The sequence below is a fragment of the Globicephala melas genome, chromosome 1, assembly GCF_963455315.2.
Source record: "Globicephala melas chromosome 1, mGloMel1.2, whole genome shotgun sequence".
Lineage (NCBI taxonomy): Eukaryota > Metazoa > Chordata > Mammalia > Artiodactyla > Delphinidae > Globicephala > Globicephala melas.
This window is the reverse complement of record NC_083314.1, coordinates 82,201,399-82,214,056: the sequence shown is the minus strand read 5'-3', so window position 1 is coordinate 82,214,056 and position 12,658 is coordinate 82,201,399. Positions and strand designations below refer to the sequence as shown.

General features: G+C 39.9%; 1 protein-coding gene across 38 annotated transcripts in view; it reads left to right on the top strand.

Moving 5' to 3' along the window:
* Positions 1-12,658, top strand: part of PDE4DIP (phosphodiesterase 4D interacting protein) — a 224,037-nt gene that overhangs the window by 160,704 nt on the left and 50,675 nt on the right. For 37 of the 38 annotated variants that reach the window (XR_009564256.2, XM_060300509.1, XM_060300663.1 and 34 more), the window contains one exon: positions 9,652-9,740. Coding sequence is in view for 37 of the 38 variants with exons in the window: in XM_060300509.1 (XP_060156492.1) it covers positions 9,652-9,740 (89 nt within the window). In the remaining variant the exon portion in view is untranslated. Of the gene's footprint in view, positions 1-9,651; positions 9,741-10,009; positions 11,871-12,658 lie in introns of those variants that run through there. The other variant, XM_060300658.2, reaches the window with a different exon arrangement.

The window sequence follows — 12,658 nt, the reverse complement described above, 5'->3', positions numbered from 1 at the left end:
TTAATCAAAGTTTCAAGATAAGAGAGAGAGAAGAGATTGAGACCCTATAAGAATGACTTTGCAAAAGTGGTATAATCCTTGTCAGAAGGTAACCAAACCCAAGTCTTGCAATAGAAGACTGAAAGTATTCGGAAGGCCAAGTTGAAGTGCAGAGGCAAAGACGGTTAAAGTGTTTATAGTAAACCTTTACCTCTAATATTGTTTCAGAGTTGATTATTGAATAACAGCGAAATTAGATTAGATGCAGATTAGATTCCATTAAAATTTTTTTCTTTAAACTAAGGGTATAGGATTTAGTCAGAACACAACTTTAAGAAAGCTCCCAGGTCTTCGAGAGTCAGAATTCTCTATATAAAAAGATAATTTCAAACATAATGTCCCCTTTTAAATTCAGTATTTCACCAAATAACTCATTATGACTAGAAGAAAATATTTCTTATATTTTTTTCATTTGGTAATGGCACTAGATGGAGTCCTGTATTTTTTACTTTTTAGTGCTTTTGCATTTCTCCATATTACAATAAGTAATAGGCTTCTGGCTTTGATGTGTTTGAATAGTTTAGAAAGAAATGTCGCAGATCTTTCTAGGTTTTGGTCATTGTCTCAATGCTTTCTTATTTCAACATGACAGATGTAAGGAAGGGGGCCCTTGAGATTATACTTCTGGTATCTTAAATGTCAAGAGTATGAAAAGTAACCAAGGTTACTTTGTAACCTTGCTAACCCATGAGGTTTGTTATTTCTGCTGGAATTAATTTCCTAGATTAGAAGCTCAGGTTTCAGTTTTTAAACATGGAATTTGGTGAATAGGGATTGAGGCTCTTCAGCCCCATAAATGAGACCGAGTACCCTTTCTAAACGAGGTGGAGCACAATGGTTTTTCTTTTTTCCCTCCATTTTTCATATGACACTTTTATTTCTTTTACATTCATGTGTTGACATGGCTTGCTTACCTTATAAATTCTGTCCAAGTTTCTGTAACCGTAGCCATGCCTGTAACAGAGCATCTGTCACTCTAAAATGGACAGGGAAGAAAATATTCTACTGGAGAAACACCATGGAATCCTCTGATTAAGAATTGATAGTTTGTAAGAGATTGGTAGCCATAAGCTTTCCTCTTAATGGAAAGCTTTTCAGTTTTAATAGGCTTTGGGTGGTACAGGGGTCATTTAAGAAAGGAGATTGGAAGTATAAGCAGAATCATCCGTTTTTTCTTAGTCTTCCAATGTTTAGTGACCCTTTCCTGCACAAAGCTCTGTAACATTGTAGAAGTAGAGAGGAGGGTAATCGAGCTGTAGAAATATCACCCCACCAAAGGCTAGCCTGTCATATGATTGCAAGGCATTTAAGAAGTGCCTTTCCTTATTTTTACTAATAGACCAATGACACTTTCTAAGTTTCCTATTAAGATTCAACCATGGGTGATATTTGGGTTCTAATGGCTCATAGTGATTACAGTAATTTATGGAAACTACTACTTCTGTCATTCTCCAACGAGAATAGGAATTTCCCTTGTTATCTTGAACAGTTGCTAAGTGTTAGAAATATTAAGGTAGTGGGGTGAATAATGAGAAACTCAACTTCCTACTGGACAATGAACAAAATACATAGATTGGGGGAGAAAGTGAGTGAATTGTAGTCCTGATTTGGATCTTGAAAAGATAGAGCAACTTGTGCTATAGCTACTTACCTTTGATATTGGTCCTTGGGAAACATTTTAGAAAATTAGGTGATTTAGTGGCACGAGAGAAATTAAAAGTTTGGTCTTGATAACGTAGATGTGACTAAAATCTGGTACTGACTTTCTGGTCTGTATAGCTGGAATGGGGCTTGCAAACAGTGCTAACTGGAGAGAGCTTGCTGGTCTAACAATTTTGTGTGGTAACTTGGCATCTTATTAGAGAACATGATTCTAATGAATTTTGTTCTGTATCCCACAGATAGATGATGCTTTGGCCACATCATTCATATAATCATATTTAGCATGCTATAATATGATTCCATGCTCTCTTCAGGGGCACAGACATTTTCTCTCACTGAATTATTCTACTTTTGCCAAGCATTTTTCAACCTTACAATAATTTTAGATAAAGCATTGTGTGCTTATAGAACCTTGTGCTTGAATAAAAAGCATGAAAGAAAATGAAATGAAATTCTCACTCAGGCTATGCTTAATTGGAAGCATAGAACTTAAATTGAAAAAAATGCATATTGATGGATTTGGTCTTTCTCACATTTCCTTTTTGGTTGTAATGGTTGTAAGAGGTCAGGGTAGTTGAAGTCTATAGTTTTTAGAGCTAGAGAGTTGAAAAGGACCTCCAAAAAGATTTATTTAACGAGTGAAATGGAGTCCTTTTGACAGATATTTCCCCTAAACTCTTTTCTATTACAGGTTTAAACTATATCATTGAAGTCTGGTGATGGTTAGTGCCTAGTATAAATCGACATTTTTCTGGTGTTCTCTTTTTAGCTATTTAGCCAAGTTATAACTTTTTCTGAAAAGGCCTGATGGGACTATTTTAACATTGTCAACCTCTTACTTTGATGGGGTGTACTTCTATCCTTATCCCCCCTGACCCAACCCTCTCCCACACCCACCTCTCTTCATTCAGTTGTGGATGGTAGCAACATTTTTGGTTCCTCCTTCATATTTTTAAAAGATTGGTCTTGGTCATTATGTATAGTGAGAGATCTGTTAAAGATCAAGAAAATCTTGCCCTGGATAGGATATTAGATCCAAGCCACGAGTTTCCTTAGGAGGTTCTTTCGTTTATTCTACTTGCACAGATTATACATAAATGGCAGATATATATATATAAAAGACCTATCAGTTTTATGCTTACTTAGGCTTCTAATTCAGTGTCTGGTTGAGAGGTTTGGTTCATAGCTTCAAAACAGTTCAAGAAAGTTGATTTCAGTTCTCTCTGCTTCAGTCTTCTCGTTGGATCTAGAGTCTTCTGATTAGGGAAAGAAGGAATAGATCAGATTACACCCCAAATTGCTCCTTTCATTGAGGAATAAAGGTTGACTGACCTACCTAAAGTCACTTCCCTTTGGACTGTAAGCCCTAGAGGAAACTATAATACCTTTGCTTTCCTTGAGCTAGTATTGGAAGACTCTAGTTCCTGTTGTTAGGATAAAGTTACTGTTTTCTGGTTTCTTGGTCTTTTTATTTGAAGAAGTCACAGAGTCTTCATGTCCCTGAAAAACTCAAGTTGCCTCTTCAACTAGGGTCTCAGTAGTAATTCTAGAGGCCTGCAGGCAGTGTGCAGGGATATATGACAAACTTCCTAGGGAGTCGGGAAGGAATACAGTGACCCACACACTTTTAAAGTCCATTTTCCATCCTGCCTTACAGAAATGGCGCTAGAGGTGGGATAAATGAAGTTAGCTTTTTTTTTCAGATACTAACATCCTCTGAGATACAATCATATAGAGTATTTTCTCATTTCTCTTTGGGGTAGAGCTCAGAGAGCTTTTCTTCTCCCTTTGGTAGTATAGAACCATTTGTACTGTAGAAAGAATAGCTGGGAATATGGAGCCGCATATAAGGCAACCCAATTAAAAAACAGAAGGAATGAGTCAGTGGGACAGTACATCAGAGTGATTTCTGTGGGGTAATAGTTTCTGCATCTTAATGCTTTTTGGACTATGGATTTAAGCCACCCTCCCACTAGACTTTTGGAGCAATAACTTTTTTAAGCCTTTTTTATTATGATTGAAAGACTACCATGTTGCTTTTAAGTAGTTTGAGTATTGACAGAAGGTAAGTTCTCAACTTCTTTCTATGTAATCACTGAGCCAGGATGAATTTCCCAAAGAAATTTCCCAAATAAAGCAAATTTATAATTTGCTTCCAGCAAAGGATGGGAAGTGGAAGGGACACAAAACTGTAGAGCTGACAATACTAATTTTATCAGATTTCAAATAAGAATAATTAAACTTATAAAGTGACATACTAATTCTTTTTGCATTACTTTCCCTTTTTGTTGTTTAAAGTCAAATTCCAGAAATAAAAATCTTTATCATACTGTTTTCTTCTTGCTAAAGCTGGAAGGATAAAATAGAAAGTTCATCAACATCAGAAAATGTTTGATCTAAAGTAATATGAAGAGTAGGGTTGTTAATTAAGTACATGAACCAAATGGACTTCCTTGTTCCCTTTGAGAACTCATGATTGTCTAGGAAATGCATGTAGGTTTGTTTTTGGTATTTTACATGAGTATACAGTGCTTCCTTTTGCAATTATCAAAATCACTGCTCTGAAATACCAACCTGTCTCTCAATCTGTGAACTTTAGAGGCATGTATATATACAGGTATGTTTTATAAACCATGAATTTCTGTCTGTTTCCATGAAGTACTATCAGTTTGATAATAAAAGCAGGTTTACTTTTACCACTTAAAGTTTTGGCCTTAGGGCTGTTGAGAAAAATTAGAGTGATTCATAACAATTTAAATGAAGAAGGAAGTGATGTGTTAAATAATCCAGTAACGTGGTGGTGCTAGATTATTTCTAGGACTATTTCCCCACCAAAACAAGCTGTAAATAATTCATTTCTTCATGGCACTGTGTTGTGTTAAATTGTGTTAACATTTGTGCTGAAATGGAGCATGTACTTTTTTATATATAAGTGTTAGAATTTCAGCTATAGTTGAGACACAGAAAATTGTCACTGATCCAATAAAATTATCAAAGGCCAAACAGTAACTATTTGGTTTCATTCTTAAAAGATTTATGAGAAAAGCAGAGAAAGCTCATATCTTTTTTTTTTTTCCTTATAGGAGAATCAGTCTATTGATTATTGTACTAAAATTCCAAGTCAAATAAGGCTCAGGAAATTTAACTAAAGGATGAGGAAGAAACCTGAATTTTTCAACTCTCAAGGAAGTGAGACTAAAGAAACAGTGTTGTGCTTCCCCCAGAAATGTAAAATGGACTACTTTACCTTCAAAAAACATTTCTTGCTCTCCTTGCTGAAGGAGAGTAGTAGAAAGTGGGATGAAAATTTGAGGAGTCCATTGTTTTGGTGGGTGGTGCTGTCCCTGTGTATATTCCTGGAAAGGCCTGTTTCTTGTGTTCTTTGAGGAAAAAAGAGATCATAAGCAGGAAGAATTCCTTGACATTACAGACTTTTAAGTCACTGAAAACAGTTGCCTTCTGAATTGTAAGCTTGTAAGCTGGAAGGGTACCTAAGAGATACTGCAATTTAAAGACAATGATATACCATGAAGGGGCTTGACTGCAGACAACAGATTTCTAGCTACTTCAGTTCCAATATCAGAATCTGTCTAGTTAAAGAATTTTATTTCTTGGCAGAAGCTTATGGAAGATTATATGAAATCTTAAAGTTTTCTTATGGTCCAGAAGGGAATGGATGCAGGTAATACTGCAGTTTGATAGGAGACCTTTTTTCTTGGATCCTCTCATGTAGCATCATAATATTTAAGTCATCAATAGTTGGTTCATGACGTGAACAGGTGAGAGTTCTTGTAATGAGCACATGGCAGAGTGCCTAGGAGTGAAAGTGAGGTGAGCCCAGAGGACATAAGAGCCTGGCACTGAGGGAAAAACAGCCGGGCGCTCGTCACTGCAAACTTGTTCGTGCTGTAAAGTTTAGCTCTTTGAATCCTCTTTCAAAATTAGTCAAATAGGACTCCTACGTTCTGAGTAACTTTATGGGAAAATATTACTCCTTTTCTGTTGGTTGCGTATATATGGCTTAAAAAGGAAACAATAATGATGGTAGAGTAGAATTTGGAGAATATGGTCTTGTTGCAGCCCAGTTGGGACTCATTACTGAGAATTAAAATAACACTTCATGACTTTCCCTCAAGGCTTATTTGTGCATGATGGAGTTTTAAGGCAGTTATTATTTAATGATGATGAATCCTATTTGTAAAACCTATTCAAAAGAGTTCATCTTAATCTACTGATAGATCTGTGTTTTTTCAACTGTCCTGCAAAGTAGGGAGAACATAAGAGTGTTACTTCAAACCTCCTGTTGGGGAAACATATTCAGCAGTGAAGAAGTACAGATAGACTCAGTTAAGATCATCCAGTAAAAACATTAGGTATAGAATTTTCTTCTGCTGAGTACTTTTAGGTTCTACGGTCTTTTTCTACCCTCAACTTTTCAGCCCATAGACCAGTTTACCAACAATAATTTAAAACAATAATAATAATGCAATATACTGAGTACACAGTATATGCCAACCACTATTCTAAGCCCTTCAAAAGCACCAAACCCTTGAAAGTTGACAGGTGTATGGAGTGGATATTACTATTAACCCTAATGAATAAGTGATGGAACTGAGTTACAGAAAGGTGGTGATTTGTCTAAAGTCATGTATCTAATGATGGGAGCAAAAATCTAACCTAGACAATCTGGCTCCAGAGTCCATGTTCTCAATAATTATGCCATCCTCAATTTAGAAAGCACAGAAGTATGAATTTTTGCCTCAATGATGAAAAAAAAAGACCTTGTTTTTACATACCACTTAAATTTTTGCCCAAGGATTTTATAGTGTTATAGAAGTTTATTTCTATACACTTTATAGAGTCAGGTAGTTGGTAGAAAATAATTTTCTAAATCTAAGAAAGGGAAGTTTTGGTACCATCTCCATTATGTGTAGTTCAGAGCCTAGAAACTTGGAAGAACCACAACTTGAGAAACTACTATCAAAGCCTCAAATAAAAGGTTTTAATAAAATTTCCAGTCTAACATGTAAAACTTAATCCTGGAGATAAAACCTGGAGAAGCAAGTTAAATTTGAATAAACAGATTCTTAGCTTTCAGAAATTCTAAAGGTGGCAGACCATTTTATTTATTTATCAAACATAAGCACTCCATCAATATATAGTATCTTTAAATTAGAAATTTAAAGTACTATTCCAACTTAGTTCTGGAGACAGTGTTTTGTTGCTTTGTGAAAGCATAGAAAAGAGTATCATCCACAAAAGAGAAGTCCTTTATTGCCATTTTAAAAAAAAAAAACAGAAATGGTAAAAACAGAAAGAGGAACGGCTAATATAAACTTATGGATAGGACCTTGTGTGGGATAACTTATTCCAATGTTTTCTATAATTTTTTTTTAACTTTACCCCTCAAACAAACACACACAAAAAAGGCTTTAGCATTTTAATTCAGATTGGTAAAGGGCTGAGCAACCCTTAAAGCTGCCCTGAAGGAAGTATGGCAGACTAAGCTAGATGAAAAAATGAATGAGGAAAACAAAACCCCTAGTAGTAGAATGTCAGGATGAAATAGGCATTTTTGCTTTGTCTCCACTTAACTCCTGATGAAGTCAAAATCATGGTATCCTGCCCCAGAGTGAATTAAAGAGAGAACATTATGTAGAGATGGGGATGTGGCATCAGAAAGGTTGACAAAGGTAAGTGGAGGGTAGAAAGGGTTAGACAAAAGCCTTCAAGGCCAGGGACAATCACTCTTTCTAATCCCCACTTACCCTACTTCTGGAACCTAGTACAGGAATCATCATGGGATGTGGGCCCAGAGTGGTATGGGGGTGAGGATCCTGACCTCATAGAGCTGAACCTTCTTCAACCACAGGATCATTCTCTAGTCCAACACTCAGAAGGGAGACAATGTGAAAAGTGTGTTTTCTTAATCTATCACTGAGTGGGACAATTCATTTTCTTTGCAGGGAGAGAAAAACGTTCTGATCTCTATTGCTGTATAGGGAAAGATTTTCCAAAATGAGCGTAATATGATAGGGATGTCCTCAAGTGAATTAGCATCCTGGGTTCAGTGAGTTTCCAAAACAGCCACAGCTTAGGAAGTGTGTTCATTCACCTCTACACAACCAGTGTTCTGAATAAGATGGTTCTAGGGCTGGTTTGAAAAAGTAAGTATTGGAAATCGCTACTATACACAGCCTGCCAAGGATCTCTAAAGATGCTGAATGGTAAAGGTGCCTCCTTGTGAGTAGGGCTTTATCGAATAGGGTACTGCCTTAGTCCAAAGTTAACACAACATTCACAGTAAAGACCAGGGAATAAGTCAAAAGATTAAGCTGTTAGGACTTTAATGAGATTGGCCTGGGCCATTGCAAATCCCTGGTATAAACTTGCAGATGCCAAGAGATGGAACGTAAGTGTGAACTGGCCCTGTTCACCTTACCTGTTGAGGGTAGTGAATGCTCATTATTCATGCAGAGCCTTTCATTCACAGACGTCTGAGCTCAAGAGCAGGTTCTTTGCTCTTGGAGGAAGAGACAAAGATCTGATTTGTCACCAGAGGGAACAGCGAGTTGCCTCTGCCTGAAAGCCCAGAGACATGCCATCTCCGCACAGCTCTTACCCAGAAGTAGCTACGTAACCTAGGTCAAGCCACCTAATCTCTTTGAGGCCCAGGTTTCCCAACGGTCATAAGAGGAGTTTTAACAGGTTGGTTGCCGAGGCCAGGGTCAGAACTAGATCTCAAAATTCTCTAACTTGGGCAGATTCTGTAAGACCCGGGGAGTGTCACGGTAGATTTTCTTTGGTTTCCAAATGAATTAACCACTATAAATTCCTACACTTTCAGAAGAAATCAGTAATGTGGGCCACAGGTGTCCATCTAAAATTTGATGAATGGCCTTATTTTAACAGATGTGGAGAAGAAGAAATGCCCTAGATTTGTGCTGTCTGATATGGTAGCCACCAGCCATGTGTGGCTATTTGAATTAAATTAATTTAAATTAAATTAAAAAATCAGTTCCTCAGTCATGCTAGCCACATTTCAAGTCCTCAGTAGTCACATGTGACTACTGCCTACTGAATTCAACAGCAGAGACATAAAATCACAGAAAGTTCTATTGGTCAGCACTGCCCTAGACCTTTACCTGGACCATAAACTGCAACTACTTGTTCCTTAGTGCAGGGCATAGATGTTTGCACCCCAGGGTGACTGTGTTCATCTTTGGGGAATGGAAGAACGGATTAAATTCCATTTGGACAAAGCAGTGCAGGAAACCCTTCAGGCACAGGATGTTGGCATTGGACAAGAGTTTGAGGGAGGTGGGAGGAGGGGAGGTTAGAGGAAGGGGTTAGGAAACAGCTGAACTGTTCTCTGCCACGGGGCTGGACTAGACCTGAGCTTCTGTAGGACACAGGACCCTTAGAGGAGGGTTCCTCAGCGAGATTATCACCCCACTCATGACTGATCCCAGCAGTGGAAAAGTGTGAGAGGAGCCGGGCTGCCCTAATCCCAAGGAAATCAGGAACCCTCTCAGCACTCGATGGTGGGAAAAATTGTCACGTTGGGCCCATGTCACAACAGGGAAAGTTATTACATAGACAGTCAGTGGCTGGAGGAGAATAACTCTGGCTTTCTGGAAATAAGTGAGGGGGGTAACCACTCTATCTAACAGTCTGCTTCTTAAGTACAGGTCTGTGCAGTCAAGCCAGCTTATGTTTTGAGGTTTAAGCTTGAGTGTTAGCAAGAAGGTATCAGTGATATGGTGAAGAAGCTTTTCTACAGAGTTGGTACGTTGGTGCTGCTTTGTGTGTCAGCCCTGCTGGCTAGGGGGCCCTCCATGTGGGGAAGGGAAGAAATCAGAGGCGGATGGCAAAAAGAGTGTAATTTTAGCTGCTGTCTGGAAGGCACGTGTGAAGGGAGTCACCTTTGTCTTCTGGACCTACTTCTAGGTGCAGCTGCAGGGGACGACACAGAGGATGCGAGCACGGAGTTCACTGACAGTATTGAGGAGGAGGCTGCACACAATAGCCACCAGCAAGTAAGTCCAAGTCAGGTACTGGGGCCCCAGGGTGCAGAGCTCGTAGTCCTTTGCGGACTGTGGTCTCCTGCAGCCCTTGTGGGCCTGGAGTGAGAAGCTATCTTTTTAGATAAACCACTTCCCAGTCTTCTTCCTGCCCTCCCAGCCACCTTGCCAACCCCTATCCTCACTCCATTTTTCTTTCCAATCCACCCTTTTTACTCCTTGTATCTTGTGTTCCTGCTCCCTGCCCCCTCCTACCCTCCTTTGCTCCTATGTACCGTCTATAGCTATAGCTTCAGAAGAATTTTTACTTACAACAAGACCTGAACACTTACACTCTTGGGCTTTTGTAACTGAAACACATCACAGAAGACAGGGAGTCATCGAAGGGCTGCTTGGGGAGGTGGCAGGCCTAGGACCTGCTTCAGGAGAGTGTTTTCTGAGGAACTCCAAGAGGAACGGAATGCTTCCAAAGCAGGGATCATTCTCAGTGAAGTCTCACTATATAAAAGAGAACCTTGTTGGGCAACCTGACAGTCTACCCAGGTTGTGACACGTCAATGACCAGCAGATGACACTTCAAGAGCAAGCCCCTGTCAAACCTCAGAACTTGGTACCCAAGGCTAAAACATTGTTCCCACCAACCAGCATTGGAAGGTGTAACCAGCATTTTCTCAAGCTCAAGAGCAGAATGTCCTAGACCTCAGAGATTAAGTCACCAATAGTGATCCCATAGCACCCACTGGAACGCCTATGTGTCTTCACCTTGCCCAGTGACATTTAGCAATCACATGTCCTGGATGAACCAGGCCTGCGACTCTCTGAGGTTTTTTTTGTTTGTTTCGTTTTGTTTTGCCATACACGGGCCTCTCACTGCTGTGGCCTCTCCCGTTGCGGAGCACAGGCTCCGGACGCGCAGGCTCAGCGGCCATGGCTCACGGGCCCAGCCGCTCCGCGGCATGTGGGATCTTCCCGGACCGGGGCATGAACCCGTGTCCCCTGCATCGGCAGGCGGACTCTCAACCACTGCACCACCAAGGAAGCCCGACTCTCCGAGTTTTTAAGGGGAAAGTGGATCGTTGGTATCTGTCCTTCTGCAGAAGCAGCTGGCTGGGCTTTTCCAGTGATAGGCTCCTTGGAGCTATTAGGGAAACTATAGGGGACATGAGGCTTTCTGGGTCTGCCTCTTCATCTCCTGCATAAGAAAAAGAGGCGACGTCTAATAAACCAACAGAAAGACCCAAGTGAGCAGTCCCCAAATCTCACAGGATTTGGCACAGTCTTTGACTCTTGAGGACACAAGCAATTGTCTGGAATACCTCACATCCTCAGCACAGTTTCTTTACCTTCTACCAAGATTCCCTTTTTGCTGCTCTAGACACACCTGACCCTAACTTCTCCCTTGAGTTCCTGCATGAACTCCACTTCTCCTTTTGCTTGGACAGCTTATTCTGAGTCCTCCTAACCGGTGCTTGTAACTTTAATTATGTACACCACTGCCCCTCTGGACAGATCCCTTACCTCTCACTCCCTGATTTCACTGAGGATCTTGGGTGAGAGAGAAGGATCTGCAGGATGAGAAAATATCCACTCTAACACAGAGCTAGATTGAGATGTCAGCAGGTCACTGATGGTTATTGCTACTCTGGGTCAGGGTTAACTTCAGAATAAGTGAACAGGAGACACGGATATGGAGACAGCCAGATTCCGACTGATGTGGTCCAAACTATGGCTGATAGCACGAGTTCTTCACTCTGCTTCTCAGTTATAGGGAAACTGGTTTGTAAAGTCACTTCTTCCTCAACCTTCTTTTCTATAGCCGAGCGTGGAGAAAATGATCAGACAACATTTTGAGGTCAGTCCAAGCCTGGAATAAACCTTTACATTGGGGCATTTGTACTTCCCTTGCAATGTCTTCCCTATCACCTGGCATAGGAGATACTTAATAAGTTAGACAAGTATTTACCTGTTGGATGAAAAATATCTTGGGTAAGCACTGTTTTTCTCTGTATCCCCTTTCCTTGAAAAACCAATCTTCAGTTTTGGGGAAAGAGGTGTGTGAAATCATTGTAAACTTACTTCAACTTTTCTGAGGTTTGTTGGTGTGACTCTCCTGCTACCAATTAAATAAAGCTTGTTTTGTCATAACTGTTTTGTGTCCAGATTCTCAAAAATGTGTTTGCTTGTTTCCCGGGAACTGGTCCCTTAAGATTGAGCTCTGAGCTTCTCCTAGTTGTGTCCTTGGGAGGTAGACCTTATCCTCAACACCAAGCTCCCTTCCCACTTCAAGCATACGCACACTTCCCCTAACAAACACATCCAACTTTGCCTCTTAAGACAAGAACCACCTTTTGGCCAAAGCAGATTGCTTCATCTTTAATTTTGGACTCACCCTCCTCAGGAAGTGCCAGGCCTGGCCGTGATGGTAATTGTTCTCAGATAACCTCTCACACAATTCCATTCCCAATCAAATGTAAGATCTGTAACAAATACCTAGGAAGTTAGTTCCTGTGAAAGAAACTAGAGTAATCAATCATTGCCTTTCTTCGTTCGAATTTTTGCAATGGAGAAAAGTTAATCAACAAGCAAAACCGCAAAGGAGCGTCAGTGATGAACTTGAAAAAAGATCATTTTTAATACCCTAATGCTGTCTGAGAAATGAGTTACACCGTGGGAGGTATGAAGGAATAGGGCTAAAACAAAACCACTCTATTCAAATAAGAGATCAGATCTGCACATTGATCTCCATGGGGCAAATGAAAAACCAGCACACATGAAAGTTGAATTATACCATGGAAGCAATAGAATAGATGAATTAGGAAATGTGAAGAATAACAACAGCAACAACTACCTATAAGAGACGTAATTAACAATAGAACTAAAGGATTCATACTACCACCACATACACTGGAAGCCCTGGGGTTTTACTTCAGGAA